The sequence below is a fragment of the Sitodiplosis mosellana genome, unplaced genomic scaffold, assembly GCF_009176505.1.
Source record: "Sitodiplosis mosellana isolate CC-2019 unplaced genomic scaffold, AAFC_SMos_1.0 Smas_scaffold_6226, whole genome shotgun sequence".
Lineage (NCBI taxonomy): Eukaryota > Metazoa > Arthropoda > Insecta > Diptera > Cecidomyiidae > Sitodiplosis > Sitodiplosis mosellana.
This window is the reverse complement of record NW_022601467.1, coordinates 21,680,578-21,700,680: the sequence shown is the minus strand read 5'-3', so window position 1 is coordinate 21,700,680 and position 20,103 is coordinate 21,680,578. Positions and strand designations below refer to the sequence as shown.

At 37.4% G+C, this 20,103-nt stretch overlaps 2 protein-coding genes across 6 annotated transcripts in view; one reads left to right on the top strand and one right to left on the bottom strand.

Moving 5' to 3' along the window:
• Positions 1-282: 282 nt before the first annotated feature.
• The window catches only part of LOC129579321 (G protein alpha o subunit), a 49,427-nt gene continuing 29,606 nt past the window's right edge, over positions 283-20,103 (top strand). Inside the window, exons 1-5 of one of the 5 annotated variants that reach the window (XM_055469309.1) lie at positions 283-645; positions 1,737-1,971; positions 15,168-15,210; positions 15,384-15,525; positions 17,043-17,203. In XM_055469309.1, the coding sequence (XP_055325284.1) occupies positions 1,854-1,971; positions 15,168-15,210; positions 15,384-15,525; positions 17,043-17,203 (464 nt within the window). In that variant the 5' untranslated portion in view covers positions 283-645; positions 1,737-1,853. Of the gene's footprint in view, positions 910-1,736; positions 1,972-5,714; positions 5,896-6,474; positions 7,242-10,597; positions 11,217-15,167; positions 15,211-15,383; positions 15,526-17,042; positions 17,204-20,103 lie in introns of those variants that run through there. The other 4 variants (XM_055469310.1, XM_055469311.1, XM_055469306.1 and 1 more) reach the window with 4 other exon arrangements.
• LOC129579320 (probable cytochrome P450 49a1) overlaps positions 17,222-20,103 on the bottom strand; it is a gene marked incomplete in the record, with an annotated part of 6,409 nt that continues 3,527 nt past the window's right edge. The window contains 8 exon segments of the mRNA XM_055469305.1: positions 17,222-18,087; positions 18,182-18,312; positions 18,391-18,493; positions 18,615-18,693; positions 18,803-18,972; positions 19,157-19,322; positions 19,464-19,659; positions 19,867-19,943. Of these exon segments, the coding sequence (XP_055325280.1) occupies positions 17,974-18,087; positions 18,182-18,312; positions 18,391-18,493; positions 18,615-18,693; positions 18,803-18,972; positions 19,157-19,322; positions 19,464-19,659; positions 19,867-19,943 (1,036 nt within the window).

Sequence of the window (20,103 nt, the reverse complement as noted above, 5' to 3'; positions counted from 1 at the left end):
GCAATTCAGATGGTAGAATTGAACTTGCCAAAATGTCAATGTATTTTATACTTTTCGAAAAACCAAAACACGAGCAAGAGACAGAGTGAGAGATAGAGAGAGAGAGAGAGAGAGAGTGAGCACGCTAATGATGATGACGGTGTGTTTATATGTGTGATGTTGATTCTTACGTACGACGCCCTAGTCAACTAGTTGATACACATTATTAAGTACAAATGTCAAGAACTTTAACACTAAAATACACTTGGATGATACTTAAACCAATCGGTATGTCTCCTTTTCGCACATTCATACAACACGATCTCTGGAAATCATGAGTGCACACACAATCAAAAGCATTTTCGCTTTTTTACAGATTAGTTCAACTGACAGATAAATGTTTTTTTTACCTCAATATTCTACCACTTTTCCGAAACGAGAAAGAAAAAGAATTTTTTTTAACATAGTTTGTCGGCGTTGAAGAAGAACGACATTTCTGGTCGGAAATTGTGTTTGAGGTTTTCATCGAAAGTCAGAAAACAACAGGAGACACAGGAAAAGAAGAGAAACAGAAGAAGCAAGAGAGAGAGAGAGGGAAATTATAAATAAATCTATCGGAATAAACATACAACTTTGCAATCGAACATCAAGTAGAAAAAAAAAAAGGTATTGATTTGATAACAACATTACAGAAGTGTGTTCTTATGTGAATAATAGACTCATTTTGCAATTTTGTGACCAACAGAGAGAAAAAGAGACAAGATAGAATTTTTCTTTCTTCTTCTTTTACTTTCTCGTGTGAGAAACAACAAACAAAAGCCGCCAATATTAACACAACGTCTCATTTGTAGTGATAATTATTATTTGTTCAGTCAGGCGAATCAGCGACATTGAATAAACATTTATTCTAGCCAGAAGAATTTATTTTTGGTTGGTGCGAGAGATTGTGTTGGTAGAAATTAGAAAAGAAAAAACCGGCTGATGTACGAACCCAATTGAAAGTGCGTTTGTTGTGCATGATTCACAGAGAAATAGAGCGAACAGTACTCCTTAATCAATTGACAATTCGGCTGGTATTTTCTGCTCTTCTGTCCAAATGGTGCCATAATGAAATTTTAATTAAACAAAACCAATTTTAAAGTGAAAACTAAAAAAAAAAACAAAAGTGCGAGCGAAGATTAGTTCAACATTCATATTCTGATACTTTTACTATCGTGTATTGTTCTTTCGTTTTAATTCTGTCTGTGATTTTTTTCCCAAATGTTTTCGTAAAATATTCGAGAAAAAAACAAGAAATTACTCGAATATCTCACATATTCTTCAAGTGTTCAAGAATGCACTCAACATGAAACAAATCGATCCGACGGCAGGCTGGGATTCTCTAGTCCCATTTCTATGTGCTTTTTTACAATTTCCTTTGAACTTTGTTCGCTAGCCCATGAAGTGTTTCAGTGTTTATCAGAAAAAAAAGACAACCCAACCTGTTCATTCATGACACAAAACTTATCAGAAAAAAAAATTTGGTTTCATTGTTTTATGCAATTCATCTTCGGTTCATACGTTTCATTTTGGCACATTGGCGCTAACAGCACAATCTACACACAACTGGCAATTGAAATCATTTCCTAGACCATTTTGGTTTTGTTTCGCTTAATTTTTCCTCTGCTCATCAAAAACAATGGTTGTGCGTGCACAGTGTGTTTAAATAACCATAGTGTAATCAATTTCGGTGTATTATGCCCTCTTCTCTTATCTAGTGGAAAAGTACGTGTTGATTTAAGTTACAACAGCGAGAGGAGAGCGAAAAAAAAACGGAAATAGAATAAACAATTGATAGTTAAAATAGAATTGAAAAAAAAATCAAATTAAACGAAATGGGGTGCACATCGTCTGCGGAAGAGCGTGCGGCTATAGCACGATCAAAACTAATAGAGAAAAATCTGAAAGAAGATGGAATCCAAGCGGCCAAAGATATTAAACTATTACTATTGGGTAAGTAAATGAAATTATGTTTTCATCTCTGTTTTTCGGTTTATTTGATAGCATTCGGTGTCATTGCCCTATATTCGATCGCACGCTCGGTGTGCGCTCAATCAACGTCACTTTGACTGTTTCTCTTTATTTAACGCGCTCCTCTGTGTCTCTCCATCGACGTGTATCTGCTCCATTCAATGGAGTATGTTGGCAGGCGAGTTTTAATATGCAAATTATATTCAGCGTTGCCGGAAGATCTTTCTTTATTGCAACAAAGCGACACACAGCTTCAACCTGTGTTCTGCCGACTAGTAATTTGGTCAAGGAGCTTTTCTTGTTCGTTTCTACTTGTCGCTTAGAGAACATTTGAGGTCATATCATCTATAGTCACTTCGACTGCTATCTGCCTGCAAGATCAATATGGCAAATGGACCATTGCTAACAGTGGTAAATGTTATCGGTATCGAGTATCGGTATTAGTATAAATGAAACATTTTAGCGTCACATTTCTGAGCTAAGTAAATCTATAGTCATGAGTTGCGGGGAGAAAAGAAAGGTAAACGAGTTGCTACTATACGGGCTATTTGGCGACGGCGGGTATGTTGTGCGTGTGTGAGTGAGTTTGCTATGCATTTTTTCCCTCCATGTGCAGTGCCATAAACGAGCAATAACATATTCAGAGTATAACGATAAAAATGTGATAAATGCATGAAGGGTGTCGGTGCACCATTAGAGGGATAAAAATCAGCAACAGCAGCAACAATTAAACTTTACTCGGTGTATTAGTGCAAACAATGTTGACAACGCCATATAATTACTGGCTGTGCCGTTGCATTCAAGATGCAGCTCAAGTCTTGTATATCGAATCAATTGAATCATAATATAGGAATGAAAGTGTTGAAGTCGTCGCCCAAACATGGTTTTCACATTCATCGACAGTGTGTTGCATTTGCCCGAACGAATACGTGTTTATAGATGCACTACTATATGATCAAACACATGCAAAATATCCATAAGACTGCACATTGAATGCATGGAAAATAAATGGATGGATGGATGATAAAAATACGTATAGTATATTAGATATTGGAGATGTTGTGTGCACGGTGTGTGTGTGTGCGCCTAAATTTGCTCCGGGTTTTAAAATTAAATGGACGAGTATGGAAAGTGTGACCGTATCGAACAAAACGGAATGAAGCTTAGAATAGAATGCTTAATATTGAATCTATTGACGCAGAGAGATGATTTCAATTTGACATAAGAGTCAAATGGCTTGAATGTAACACATCACATTAAATAGATATGTTTTATTGGTAGCGGTTGGGCTCGTTAAGATGTTTTCCAAATCTTTTACACATGACTTTGTTGTCTTGATGAAGACAACTAAATAAATTGAGAAAAAAAATATGAAAATTTCACAATATTAAAGCATTAAACGATATATTTTAATGGAATGAGCCTCCACTTGTGAGCCAGTTAAACACTGAAATTGAATTCTAGACGCGAATTTCCTGCAAATAAACAGATTGAGTTGCAAAATTTGATAAAGAATGTCAGTCGGTTTGATTATATGCGTGTGTGAGAACGAGCGAAGAGATGATTGTTGCATCTAGGGATTGAAACGTAAGGTAGAATGGTTGTGGTGTGCTCGTCTCTCTGTCTCTCTGTGTGTATGTGTGACTATGAGAGAGTGCGACTTGCTTTCACATCATTGCCAATCACTGAACGAACCATGTAGTAAGGACAAAAAATAAATCCAATTGAACCTGCTACGTTTCGTCGATCAGCACTCGCAACGAAATTGAATTGCTTGATTTTATTCATGGCGCAAATTCTGATTTCACTCTTCTTTTTTTTTGCTTACAATCGATTCGTTCATTCGTTTATTATTTCGTTGTATTTTTATTCAGTTTTTCTTCTTTCTGAGTATGAAATTTTTTCTCCATTTGTTTCGAAGAGAGAAAAAAGCTGATATTTCAATCGACAAAAGAAATTGTTTGATGGAATTGTGAACTGGTTGAAGTGATGCGCAAATGTCATTCACACAATGTGATGCATATATGTGAGGCTTGACAATGTAACAGCGTCCTTTCCAATCTTGAATATTTATACGGGAGTTTGATATTACTTGTCATCGTCGTCGTCGTCGTCTTCGTTGATGACGATGTCGACGTCGTTTTTGGCAAGCCACATAACCACTTTGAATCGTATACCATTCCGAACCATGAATACAACCTGTACCATCGACATCCTTTCAAAAAATGGAAACAACGTTTCCGAAGACGACTAAATAGAACGGCGAGAGCACGCTTCGGCTGCCATACGCGATCTGAATAAGAGTATCAAGTGCGTTTGTATTATGCTCCCTTTACTCCTCTTGCCTGCTTTTCCTCTCTGCCTCTCTCGCTTACTCAGTGAAATTGTCCAGATGTGCACTACCCGACATGCGTCGAATTTTTTCTCTCTTCATAATTCATATGGTAACACACATCAATAGAACGAGAGTGTACACACTATTTGTGTGTGCACGCTCACAAACAAATCAGTCGTTCTCTCTCCGTCTTTCTCTTTCTCTCTTTCTCTCTCTCTCTTTCTCTCTCTCTTTCTCTCTCTCAGAAATCGCACCGAGAGCTCAGAATCGTACAGCAAATCGTTCTATTCCTTTTTCCGTGCCATGTAGGAAAATGCAACCAAACACGGATATTTATACAAATGCCTGAAATATTCAATGATGATTCCAAAATTAAACATCAGCAGGCCATTATACTCGGAATCAGGAAAAAAGATGGACATGACAAGAAAAACAATGAAAGATTTTTCCAAATTTTGTCCATATTTCACGCAAAAGAGTACATGCATGACAACGTCGGAAAAAAGGTCTCAACGCACCACATTGTATTGTATGGATTTTACAAAGAAATTGGAGTATGGTTGCTCCTTTTGTCGTTCCATGTTCGCCTCTTTTCCACAATATCAGAGGAGAAAAAAAATGAACGAAGGAACGAACGAGCAAAAGGAAAGAATGGTGTACGAACGGCACATTTCATTCTTGGCCTGATACATAGTTTGTGTGCGATTACATGAACACGGCGCTCATTCCTCTAGCCGCAAGCGTATCGTACTGTGAACACAAGTGACGAGAGAGCCCAAGTGAACTGACGTGCGAGAGAGGGAAAGAGAGCATTGCTACTGATAAAGTACAATCGTTATTTACAATTGTCGCGCACGCTAATTCTCCCCGGTTTTATGGCGTGGTTGCTATGTTTTCTCCAGTTGCTCGTTGTATGTTTTATTTTTTTTCTCTTCGCTTTGTCGTTGTCGTTGTTGCTGTTGCCTCTGCGTCCCGATACTTGTCCTCTTCTCGTTCAGAACATTCGTTCGTTCATTCGTTCTGATTTCGTTCCATTCCATTCGACAAATATCCATTAGGTGTATTCACAATTGTGTACGCTTGGTCTCAAATGTGCAATACATTCTCGTAGCCCCGTATGCGCGATATGCGTGTAACTGTGTGTATATGGTTGACATGAACTCGGTGCTCGAATGCGATGAATGTATTGAACGAGCGCGTTGTTGTCGATGAGCTTTAGGGCGGCTCCGTCACATACTAAAATAATACATATATAGAAACATATATATGTATATCGCGATTTTTACGAAGAGCACGAAGAGAACACAGAAAAGAGAAAGAGAGAGAGAGAGAGAAGAGCACACAGAAATCCGCGTTTTTTTCTTTCATTTCGATTTAGTTTAGGTGCGATTTGTGTGCGAGGAAAAATGTCAATAAGTCGACTTCAGAATGCTTGGTGATTCCAAATAAAATACCCAAAATACACGCCAAGTGTTTATGTGATTTTCGTTAGAAGTGGTTCGTTTAAGATTTCCAACTAGCTGGAAATATAAACGAAGTGAAGCAACCAAAAAAAATTTTGGATAGAAAAGGTTGAAAAGTGATACAATTTTTCTTCTCTGAAACAAGAAACAGACGAAATGAAAAGAAAGAAGAAATTTTCAAATTGTGTTCGATTCCAATGTGTATCATTTTGAATGTGGAAATTATGCCAGCGTGCAAGTGTTTGCTTGAAATGTGAATGAGTGAATTTGATTTTTCCAAGAATTTTTCGGTTGCATAGTCGTTTTTCTTTTTGTGTGGATGTAAATGTGTGAATGACATGCATCGTGGCTTATGAATCAAACTCGAAAAATTGTCGAAAATGTTTTGCACGCATCTAAAACAATTGGATTGAAATTTAACATGAGAATCCGGTGATGAAACCACATATATATATATGCATATGTATACATACGTACGTATAGGGGAACCGTGAATGAATTGAAAACCCAACACGCGCATACCAACTCTCGATTCAACAAACTGAATTTCATGAGAGCGACTGTCACACATACACCCATACGATGACACCAATATAGGCGCAAACGAGAGCGCATCACATTGTAAAAAACCACCACTATCTCTACCACCACCAATGGCAACGACAACAATCGTTCTAACATCATACTCACTCGGCCAAAGTTATCGTTCGAAATGTGGAGAGCGCCGCGTTCCCACACGAACGTTACATGGAAAAGCGTTTACTTCAACGGATTTTCCATATTTTCATTCTTCGGTTTTTCACTGCACGATTCAAATATCTCACGACGATTTTCTATTCAAATATTGTATCGCATTCAATCAGCCAAATTTTTCGACATTAATTTTCAATTGAATGCTTAAATCATTTTCTATACAACCACTATAGGTATTTATAGAGATAAAAAGCCATCCCTTGTGTGAAACAGTAGCAATTATTGCTGCGTTAAATGTGGTGCGCGTCCGGTTGTTGCCCTAAAGATTATTTTCCATGTTTGATATTGATGCATACTGGAAAAGAGAAACACCATACACATCGAAATAATATCGCACGGAAAACTGAAGTGTAGGAAGAGAACAAGAACAAGACGAAGAGCAAATCAGCAGCAGTGGCAAAAAGCAGAAGCAGCTGAAGGAGAAAAATGGATTTTTGGGTGAAAAGTGAAAACATCGCGTAGTCAAATTGTGTGCGAGAGCATTTAACAAACGTTGTTCTGTGTGACATAAAGAGAGAGAAAATATGGCGGACTATTTGTACAAATTGTTTTTCCATACAAAGTCTTCAGCCTGATGAAAAAATAGCAAGGAAAACGAAAAACAAGTGAACAAAATTATTGTGCAATTATTATTTTTTTTCGTTTCATCAGTGAAAATCGCCCACAATTTCATAAGTGAAAAGTGTTAGAGAATCGAATTGGTAAATGACGAAAAATACAACTGTAGGAAAATGAAATTGATTGGAGCAGGAGCGTTTTTCAAGTGAATGTGTGCGAACAAATGGAGAGATTGAGGCCAACAAATGTAGAAAAGCTCAAAAATGTTCTGTATTTCATTTATTTTTTTGCTTCTTCTGTTTTCAATCTCTTTTTTTCCATTTAAATTTGTCAACCCGAAAATTCCGAGCAACAAATTGAATGTTTGGTTAGTGAGTCAGTGGTTCGATTTCAAATAAAGTTCACCTTTGAAATTCGTAAAGAAAGATGTCTTTTGTTATCAATAGATAAAGCATACATATATAATTGTGTTTGTTGTGATTTAGTGTTAAAATAGTTGGATGGAAAAATGGCCAACCAAATACAGGCATTTCAACAGATAAAATACAAAAAAAAAAACGAAAATGAAAAGAAAAGAAGAAATTAAAGGGAACCATTTCATCGTTAAAACCGCAGTATGAACGAATACGAACGAGAAATGAGAGGAAAAAAAATATCCTACACGAAAAATTAATCAATTGAATATAGAACGAAAAACTGTTGTGTGAAGTGGATACATAATATCTAGCAGAGTATTGCAAAGAGAGGGAGGGAGAGAGAGTGTGTGTGTGTGTGTGTGTGTGTGTGCGAGAGTGTGTGTGGAGTGATTCAGTTGGTTGTGTGAAGGTGTATGTGTGTGTATTCATGTTTCTGTGCTTCACACGGATAGTGTAGCAGTGGAAAAAGAATATGCACACAAACAACTGGATCGCTCCCTATGTGTGTGCGTGCAAATGTGAGTGATTTCTGATTAACATATTGCCCGTCATAGAAATTTATCGATTTTTCCGCCTTTCTGTGATACTTTCATCGCGCGCGCTACCAATCCGAAAAAGTGCGCCTGTTTGCGTGTGCTTCTTGTGTTTGCGATATGTGTATGTGTACGCCCGCAAGGAAATTTCAGGCCTATATCGAAGGGATTGGTAGGTCAAAAGGAACATTTCGAGATATACCCGAAGTTCTTTGGCTTCAGATTTGCCAAAGTCACATTCATGAATCTTTTATGGGTTTTCCATACAAGATGCTATGTGCCACAGGCCGGAAAACTTATTTCGAAAACCAATTTTACATCCAATTTATTCACGTCTCACCAAGAGTTAATCGTGGCATTTTGACATCGAACCAAAATCAGATACACCCGAGGAAACTAAAAAAACAATCCTGCATATTTGCAGAGAGAGGGAGAGAGAGAGAGAGAGAGAAAGAGATTTTTCACATTTTCTGATTAACTGCCCCATCAGAAATAAATGGATATTTGGACATGAAAAAAAAATGTGAACTCTATGTCAATTACATGATATTTCTATTATTGATTAATTGTATATTCACATTCATTGCCCATTTCCAAGCGACAATTTAATTGGGCGCTAAGTTAAAGCCAATTCGTAAGAGTTGGTCACTCCAATACTGTGTTCAGCACCTTAGAATAGTGTTTGTGTTGAGCCAAAAAAAAACTTACAAAAATTCTTGAGCAAACATAAAAAAACATGAACCATATGTACTTGTACATAAGGTTGACCGTACTGACATCACCGATTTGGCAAGCGAATGAATGTCAAAATCATGACATAATTAATTCAAATGTGTGATTGCCTTCTCTTTTCCCCCTAAGTCACAAAATCACAATCGATTGGTACTGGTTGTTAAATTGAAAGCGCAGGAAAAAAGCGAGAAACACCAAGCCGTTTACCGCCTGATCTGTCGATCACAAAATGCAGTTTGACTTGGAATTGTAATTGATTATAATGAAGCGCGAGATTGTGTGCTTTTTTTCTCATGTGTTTCAAGAAAGAGAGAGAGAGAGAGGCGATCGTGTATTTTTACACTTGTTGATTAGAATTGCACGAGAAATTCATTATCAATTAGTTTTTGAAAAAATCGGTTCTAATTAGGAAAATTATAATTGGTGGGCATTGTTGACATTTGTCGAAAACAAAAGAAATAGAATGGCAAAAGACAAAGAGTCGTTCTCAATAAACACTCTTGTGTGTGTGTGTGTGTGTGTTTGTGCATATCACGCTGTCTCTATTTATTTTGTGTTTTTTTTTCTATCTTTTCTACTGATGTTGAATTGTTTAATGGGGTGTTCTCGTTGATTCAACCATCAGTGTGTGTGTGTGTTTTTCTATTAAGGGTTGGGCACTTGCACGAACATGTACGTACGTACATAGTGCTTACACAAAGTATAAAAGAGGGAAAAAAATAACAATTTCAACATATTTTCATGTGACGACAGCAAAAGTATTACAACCAAACCATTGAATAAAGTGAGAAAATTTAAATTACTCTCTAATAGTCTGTCTTCACGTTATATTTTCCATTTTACAAATGAAACATTCAACCCACCTTCCCTCCAAGTACAAATACATACATGTACACACTCACACAACACACAAATCCAATAGTACAGGCCCCTTTGTCGTTCGTTTTGAGAGCACATTTGATAAAAAGCACATATATGCAAAAGTAGAACTTTAATTTCCCCATACATAACACTCACGGCTCACTTTTTTTCCTCAAAAAAGTTAGTCTTAATCAAATCCATCATGGACTTTTTCTCTTTTTCTCTCTTACTCTGCGTTTGGTAGACATTAAGTGCGAGTTTATGAAATGAACGACAAAAATAAATCTGAATTGAACATAAACCAACAACGATGACTCATGCTACCATTCATACGCAAATGTTCGGAATACATTTCTAATTTTTTACCTATTTAATTTGAACCAATCCGCTGCACTCATCGTTTACGCTATACAATTTTTTTTTCTAATTTTTTCCATTACAACGGCAAGTGTGTAGCGTAAAGTTAAATCGTCGCTGTCTTCAACAATATTAAGGATTATGTTTGTCATGATGAAGAAAATCGATTGAATATTTGGTTTGCTGCATTTGACTCGGAATTTTGGAAGCAAATTATTTGGGACGTTGCCATATTGGTGTTTGCTTTTCATTTTGCCTTTTTTCTCTTTCGCATTCAACATCTGTTGCTTGGAAGGAAAAACAATTGATTGGTTGGTTGACTTGAATTTTTGGGTTGTTTAGTTATTTTTTTCCTCTCCTTCTTTTCCGTTGTTGTTGTTATTGTGTTATGAGAAGTAAAGAATGTGTTTGCTGTGTATGAACTTGAACATGTGAATGCACTTGGGCGCAAATGTTTCTTAATCACATTTGGTATCGACACACAATTTGTTGCATTCAGTGTGGAATGCGCGTTTTCGTAGTCAACATGTTTATAGAACAAACAACAACAACAAAAAACGCTCATCGAGACTTGGTGCTTATTCTTCTTATTCTTTTTAGGCAACAAACGCTAGATAAATAGATAATTTAATATTAGTTAATTCGATTTCTGAAACTAAACAGTGATATATACAACAATATATTAGAAAAGTAAAAAAATCAACAACAAAACGCTCAACGCTCTAATTTAAGTGAGTGAACTGTATATTTGTATGTGCTGTAGAACAGGACAAAATCCAAAATCTACATCAAGTGAGCATTCGAAATTCAATATCTATGCGTTGATAAAGAGAGAGAGAGAACGATCGATTGACGGAAAAGAACAGTGTGAGGATAGTCAATTGGAGGATAGTTGTCGGCGATTTAAACGAAAGAAAGAAATAAAAAAAACCCAACAGCAGCAGCCAACAACAACAACCAATAAAAACTCTCAACCATAAGTTGTTCCGTTATTTGTTTTTGTTTGGTTTTTCATTTTCGACTGGCATCTGTGTTCGGCCGCAATCAACGGCCGAAATTTAAAAAGTTTTCAAAACGTTTTGCGTAGAAGCGATTCGCACGATGGGCTGCGCACAGTCAGCTGAAGAGCGGGCGGCAGCAGCTCGTAGTCGTTTAATTGAACGAAATCTCAAAGAAGATGGAATTCAAGCAGCCAAAGATATTAAACTTCTGCTATTAGGTAAGTTGATTGAAAATGTCGTCATAACATTCAGACATCGCATTTTCACACCATTTCCATTTTGTTCGTCGATGCAGTTGTCATTTGAAACGTGTTCCGGCTGTCAGGCAACGTAAATTTGCTTGAATGATGAAAAAAAAAATATCAAAAACTCTATTTCGAAATACATCGAGGGCGACATGAAAGAGGAACATAAAATAACATACGCGCAAAATAGCGTAGTGACGTCTTTAATCAAATCATCATTTGTATATTATTTCCGAACTAGTTAATTTCCTTGGACCAAAGAACGAATGAACGAACGATCGAAACTAAATTGTTTTTTTTTCGATGTGTATGACCTCTCTGTAGCAATGCTTGTATTTTGTTATTCAGTTCACCAAACGAACTGGAAATTCGAAAAATACATTCGACCGAAAATGCGATTTAAACATTCCAGCTGGCTGAAAATCAGAACGTTCGAGCATTAGCGATTGGGTTGGGAAATGTTACTTTTTTTTGCTCGTTTCTCAATACTGTGCACAGCCGAGCACACACACTTTTGTTTACATACTTAATCTAAAAATAATTAGTTAGACGCAATGGCTTTTGCGCCTATTTAATCAATTGTAGCTTGATGATCTCTCTGCTGTGTGTATGTGAATTTCTCACTAAATGCCGCTCTTTAAAAACATCATCGAGCAAATATACATGTAATCATGATCATGGGGCAACCGAAACCGGGACTCTCATCGACTCAATACCGTCTCAGAAGTCTCACGTCGGGCGGCCTGTAAACGGCAGTCACACCAGCACTCAATTCAAAAGCATTGAAATAAATACCGACTCCCGATGAAATAATTTACAAAGAACAAATGAACAGAATGAAATTGTTTATTTCATTCACTCAGTTAATGCGTGCAACTAGAACGCGCGCGCGCGCCATCACCGCCACCGACACTGCCACCATTGAATAGTTCAATCGGAGAAGTCGATTAATTGGACCTCTAATCGAATTGCCATGTGCACGTGTGTGCGACGACCGTTTCGTTTTAATTGCTCTATTTTCTACACTGAGCATCGTTTGAAATTGTGTCGTCTCTTCGTTATAATCATCATCGGTTTGAAATGCATGTCTCAATTAGTTGGAATGATGAGAATTAGTTGGGTTTTCATTGTCACTGTGTCTGAATCACAAAACCGTTGTCCAGATCGATGTTTTTTTTTTCTCTCCCTTTATCAAACTATATACATGACGAAAAACAAGAAATTTTTTTGTTTAACAAAGAGCGAACGAGAGAGATTTGCAGATCATAAAAACCATTTGCAAAAGCACTGGCCGAATCGTTGAGCACATGAAAATGACTCGATTACTTGAACTTTGTGTGTAACTCTGTCAAAGTGCATGCACAAAGAATAAAAGTAAAAATAATAATGGAATGAAAACCAATTCGGAACATAACGCACTTCAAACACGATGTATACGAGCTATGCTCCAATGTTCCAATGTATTTATGGATTTATTTTGTGTTTTGTTTTTTTTCTGCTGTTCACTTTTGCTTCTGTCTCTGTTGCTGCTACTGCTACTGCTACTGCTGCTCATGAAGTACATGGCAGTTTGTGTAAATCTCATTCAAATGGGTCAAATAATAAAAATTGTGTTTTATAGTCATTGCATCTCGTTTGGACCCGCGCGCGTCAAATCGCTTGCTCGCTCTCTGTCTCCTTCTTGCCATCGTCATTGTCGTCGTTGTTGTTGTTGTTGTCGTGAATCTATGTTCGAAATATGCACAATAACTGTTTCCCTTCCAATGTTCTTTCGTTTCATCCACTTACGTACACACGTTTTCTGCTTGATTTGAACAAATGCAAGCATTTTGTCCAGGATTTTTATGATGCGATGTTGTATGGCGTGTGTGTGCGATACATTCACTCTGAATGTGACATTGGATATGGGCGTAAAGTGTATGCGTGTTATGTGTATGTGTTTGCACCATAAAAGTTTGCCAAAAGCATGTCACATATTACGAATCAAAAGAATGGTACTTACAGCCATACGTATGTATTCGCAAACACAGACGTGTGTGCGCACACACACACATGCTGGCATGCTCCTTTTCAAACCTATACGCGCGCGACACCACCGAATTGAATCGCCAAAGTGCAAGAGCAAGAGAAATGTAGAGCGGGCACAAGATATACACACGGAGAGAGAGAGAACGAAGCAAGAAAGTAAAATCGAGTGAGGCAAAAGGATTAGATTCCATTATATTGTGCGATATAGCGTTTTATGTATCGTGCATTATACTGTTAATGTCGCACAGTTTTCGCTGGTATATATCAATTGTCTCACATCTAGCCTGGATGGCTTTTCCATCTCGTTTCCATTGTGGCGTTTCTGCTGAAATAGTTGAGCTTTCGCCGATGTTTAGTGCTATGTTAAATTTTAGTTATATCTTAAGTTCTCATTTCGCTATGCTCGATCAAGATGTTGGCATCACCAACACCACCACCACCACCACCGCCACCACCACCACAACCAAAACACCAACGACAACTATAACAACAACAACAACAAAAAGCACATCATTCAGCTCATTCTCTCTTTTTCATCATCATCTTCGTCTTCTTCACAAACGAAGGGTCTTCTTCTTAGTTTCCGAACCAAATTTAATTTGAAATAAAGTTTCCTTCGTTGAATCCATACAAAAAATTTAAATTGAGAATAAAGCATAGAATTGACTTAATGAGATTTCTTGTGGTTCGCTCGCCGAATCTAATTGGCACACTTTTGGTAATCTGTGTGTTCAGTTGGGTATTTTGAAATGTACAACAATCATACACAAATATACGAATGCAATGGCCAAAAATGCCAAATTCTCTGTCTATTTTTGCATAACAAAGTGCAATGAGAATTAAGCAAAGTATTTCATGAATGCAAAATAAATGATTGTAAACCAAGGAAGATGGATAAAAAGGAGTGCAAAGACGGATAGAATAAGGAAAATGCCATTCAGAAAATGAATATAAATTTTTGTTTGCGGCAATGCTAAATGAGATTGCATTATACCCATTGTCACTTACGAAAAAGCGTTGCTTCTCTACGTTTGCAACGGAACTGAGTGTGCGACACATTAACCCCATTAACTAGGATAACGATGGAAACGGAAATTTTCTATTGTCTGAAATAATCGACACATTGAAGAGCCCAACGACAAATTGCCAGTACGACGATAATAGATGTGACGGCGAATCCACGAATCGATAAAAATATATTTTTTATACAGACAGAGAAAAAAGGAACCAATTTTAATGCAGAGGTCGGCTCTGCTACATTTTAACACGTTTCAAATGTTCATTAGCAATACTTCCACGACATTCACCCGTGTGCAAATAAAATGACTAACAGTCACTCAGTTGTATGTAGTGATATATAGTACAACTAAAACTGGCTAAGTTGATTGGAATCATGCGTTTGGTATGGAGATAATCACGTTTAGTTATTCTTTCAGTCAGTCGACTAATTTGGGACATTTTGACTAAGAGTGTTTTGTGATTAAAGTTAACTGCAGTTGCTTATTTTGTTCGAGACAATCACTTCTAGTCAGTCAAACAGTCGCTGAATGCCCCAAATTAATCGACTAACCATTAGCGACTAGTCAGTTAAAAAATTTCCACACAGGCAGCGAAGAACAAATCAAACTGCGTTCAAATAAATGGTTCAGACTATCACGAAAAGGTTTCTTTACATTTTGAGGTTTACCTTTTATCACTTTGCACAACTTTTCGAACGATTTTATTTGATGTAACTATTGAAATGAGCAATCCGTGCGATCGAATTTGGGGCAATTGAATTCCGAAATGATAACTTTCTATTCCATTCTTTAATGTTAAGACCAAAATTGTTGGACACCCAAAAAGATAACAGAATTGAAATTAATACTTTACCATTTTTTTTTCTAATGAAAACAGGTGCAGGAGAATCCGGCAAAAGTACAATCGTTAAGCAAATGAAGTAAGTTTATGGAGCAACAATCTATTTTATGTTTTCACTTTAGTTTTGCTGTTAACAATGTTGTTAATTCAATCAGTGTTCTTTTTTTTCCTCTATTTCGATTTATTCCGATGTAATGCCGTGTATTTTACAAAGTTGATAACAAAAATCCATTTGTGTTTGTTCCATTTCAGAATTATTCACGAAAGTGGCTTCACATCTGAAGACTTTAAACAATATCGACCCGTGGTTTATAGCAACACAATACAATCACTAGTTGCAATTTTAAGAGCCATGCCTAATCTAAGTATCCAATACGGCAACAATGAAAGAGAGGTAAGATTCCACACCGTTTATGTGTATCGTCATTTCAGCAAAAATTCCGAGCATGTGAAAGAAAAGAAGTGCGCTGGTTTGCGCGCAGCCAACGCATTAAACCGATGAATAAATGGAATTAAAAGCTGAATGATATCTGCTTAGAGTGTGTGAGGGAGCGCGCGCGCACACACGAGTGTTATTGTTGGGTTTTCTGACTTTTTTGCGATAGCAACATTATAATGAGGTGGTATTTTTATTCAAACCGTACAATTAAATGTGCATGTTTTCCACCAAGATTTACACGTTGAACATTGCCATAAATAAGAACCCATAAACGTGTCGTCAAGAGATTACTTTCTTCAATTCGCATTAAACTCGTTAGAACTCGAGGTATAATAGGTGCCAACTAAGAATGGATCCGCATTTTTTTACCTCCGCCTTGCTGTTGCTGCTTTGAACTGTGTTTGGCACAAAAACGCTTCTCTTCTTTTGATTTTCAATGGTATAATGGCACAGCTCTCGATATTCATACCTGTAAAGTGCATTTGTGCTCTTCTCTCAAACTCTTGCGCACTCGATAATTGTTCGTCGAGCAGAGCGAGCACATTTCCATAACGGTGAACATTGAACACACGGCAAATGCGCGGACCATTGAAGCAGCATATATATATATATATTTCACATTTTGCAAGACGCACATATACATATGCTTGCCAATGAGTTTAATGTATGGCCTGGATGTAATGACAAAGCAAAATTTCGCTTATTTTCTAATTTTTCCGCATACCAGTTACGGTCATTATGCCGTATTTCCCAGGCTTCAACGATATAACGAATTCGGCATAATTTAGCACGCGTATATATACACACACACACACACACACACACACACACACACACACACACACAATAATGTTTGGCCTCAGTCTGGTTCGAAACGAAACAGCAGCATAAATGCGTTATATCCATGAATTCTTTGAACTCGAGCACTTCATGCTTTTTGCACACGAAGGGAGAGAGAGACAGAGAGAGACATTTTTTTCTTGTTTTACTCAATGATCGTGTTTTTGCACGCCAAATTGTAACAACCACTGCAAATTGTTCAAAAGATGCAAACGATGCGGAGTTTGAACAATGCAAAAAGAGAGATATGAAAATTTATGCGCATAACCTTTTGACAACAGCACACAGCACATCCTCCAGAGTAATGCGGGTCATTTCGCGATTATTAGTATAATAATCTCAAAGTCTAGCCAAAATGTGTGCGATGCATTTTTGCGCTCATCCTCGGCACTCATGAGAATATGAGCATATAAATAAGCGGCTCATAAACACAGCTCTTCGTCTTCTTTTTTTTTTCTGTTTGTCTGCTGATTTGAATGAACATTTTTTGGCTAATTTTTGGCTACTGCGCCATTCCCTTCATTTTACCATATACACATTCCAAACTGCATTCGGACATATGATTTATACAATTCTGTTTTTCATTTCGTTTTCGTTTTTTTTTCTATTCTTCCTTCATTCTCTCTCTACAGAGCGATGCTAAAATGGTATTTGATGTATGTCAGCGAATGCATGACACAGAACCATTTTCCGAGGATCTACTCGCGGCAATGAAACGACTGTGGCAGGATTCTGGTGTTCAAGAATGCTTCTCACGAAGCAACGAATATCAACTTAATGATTCCGCTAAATAGTGAGTATACCAAAAATGTTTTTTTGATTTTCCATTCTCTTCGTAGTCTTTATCTTTTATTAAAATTTAAATATAATACAAAGAAATTTTCATATTTTTATATATACACAAGAGAGTACAACATACATTTCGAATTAGTTCTATTATCGGTAATATTTTCTAAAAACACAAATTGGTATGCATGGTAATTATTGTTGATTAAAAGCTAAATGGTTGTGGTTGCGGTTTATGATAAACCCTTGCTGCATTCAAATCTATATTCCAAAAATTTCGGGTGAATTCACGTTCATTGCGACGGCTAATGCTATCCCATACTTCATATTTCATTTTAGCATTGATGAAATGTTATGAACGACGATTTCTGGTAATTTTATACACCTCCACCGCACATACTGGTCCATCCAAATCGATTTCAATTAAACAACCGTATGAATAGAGTGTTTGGTAGAAAATTGGTCATATGATCTGGTCCAAAATATTGTGTGGAATGCATTCGAAATAAATGACGTGATTTATTGGCTTCATTTCTGACATTTTATGGTAATTAAATATTGACACAAGCGCGCGCGCATACACTCACAGACACAACGATGGAGCAAGCAGCACACCGTCCGCTAGCTTCATTTCAACTTCATTGACGGGCAATGAACGAATCAAAAACAATAATAGCACCAAAACATAATTAGAGCATTGGAATGCCACACACACAGATATACATACAGACACATACTGCACCCGCACCGGTGCACAAACCATACATCAAAATCGCTTTAATTTTGTCGTTCAGTCAATTTAAATTTTAATGGTTGTTCCGGAATGTATGTCGGATTCACTTTGTATGTGAGCTTGCCGTAGTTGTATTCGATTTTGTATTTTCGGAAGAACTGTAAAATGCAGAGGGTGAAAGAGAAAGAATTTAGAACATTTTTGACGAATTGGTTGCTGTTTAATTCATATAAAACACTCTCCGTTAATTACCTTCGCGACTAAAATGTGCAACTCATTTTCGGCAAAACGACGGCCGATACACATGCGGCGTCCATAGCCAAATGGTAGACTAACAAATGGATGAATCTTTTGACCAGCATGCGGACAGCCTGACACATCACCTGTAGATTTTATGACATTTCATTAGCAAATGAACTCGATCACTGTGATGATGACGCTATCATAATAATTATACGTACTTAATTCACCGCGTTTAATCCATCGTTCGGGCAAAAATCGCTCTGGTTCTGGGAAGTATTCAGCGGAATTCGACACAGCCAAATGTGGAAAGATGACATGCGTCTGCACACACAGCAACCAAATTAGCAAACGAAAGAAAAGGACAAAGACCACAGTATAAAATTACATGTCAATGGCACACGCCTTATTTGATTAATTGAGTGAGGCCATCCCAAGAACTTACCCCCTTTGGTACATGATAGCCAGCAATCACGGCATCCGACTGTAAGTTTCGGCCGTTACCGATTACCACGGGATACAATCTGTAATTGGAGAGACAGAGAATATGTGATGAATGCCACCATGTAAAAGCAAAAAACCATCAAGCTGATGTAGAGTGTGTGTATGTGTCACTTGAAACCGCCAATGTACCTTAGTGTTTCTTTTATGCAAGCCCGTAAGAATGGCATTTGTTCCAAGATTTTCGTATCAACGGGTGCTCGTACGTCCGGCATTATCGATTTGAGCTCTTTGTAAAGCATTTCTTGTTTGTCGGGATTCTGACTTAACTGATAAATGGTTGAAGTGGCTGCTACTGAGGTCTGCAAAACGTGACATGCAACAATGTGTCAGAGTAAGAGATGAAGAGGGAAAGAGAAAGAGAGAGAGAGAGAGAAAAACGTGAGAAATTGAATTGCATACGGCAGCGAAGAAGAAAGATGCCCTTATTGTGTGTGAATGTCTATCTGTCTGTGTTTATGTGAAGAACGTTTGCCAAACACTTACCGTATCGACGCCAACTAAAAATAAGTCTAAAGCTAAGACGGCGGCTATCTTTGGATTTCCGGTTTTTTGCATGATGCGCTCGATAATTGACAGATTCTCCTCCTCTTTGACTGTGGTGCTATTGTTCATGTTTTCAATTGCAATGTTGATATGCTTCATGCAGAGTCTGCGTTCATTCATTAAAAGCAAATTGGTTAGTATGTGATGAAGGCACGAACGAAAAATAGATAGCATGAACGAATGAAGGAGGGAGAGAGGGAGAGAGAGAAATGAAACCACGACATTGTCAGAAAAATTCACTGCTTACTCTGTAAAACTATCTAAAGCTCCGATGTAGTTTTTATAGGCTTTGGTTTCGTAGAATCGCCAAACTGGCATCCGTAGCTCGACCTCAGCAACTGTCCAGAAAAATGTATTTATAGCATCGATAATACGTTTGGATTCCTCGTTGCCCTGTTTGCTAACACATCCGAGACGCGTATCAAGCGCCACACGGCCCACAGCTGAAATGGAAAATTTATTTCAATTTTTCTTTTCGTTCGCTTTCCATACTTTTTGCTCCCGCCAACCATTTCCGCTTTGGTTTCTTTTTTTTCCCGAAATTTCATTCAAGCTTTCATTCGCGCTCAACGGCGCTTTCCCCATTGTAATTGTTTTTGTTTTCCACTGTACGAATGTGTGCAAATTATTGAGCGAAAATCAACACTCACATTCTAACGCCCACTTGTATAATTCACTCAGGAAGTTTCCAGGCAATTCATTATTTTCATCACGCATCTCGTGTACCCTGTAAAATAAGTTTAAACGGTTTTTTTCTCGCTTAATTCGAGTTTGATCGATTTCAATTAAAGCCCATTTGTATGTTGGGGGTAGAGAGAGAGAGAGAGAGAGAGAGAGAGAGAAAGAGAGAGAGAGAGAGAGAGAGAGAGAGAGAGAGAGAGAGAGAG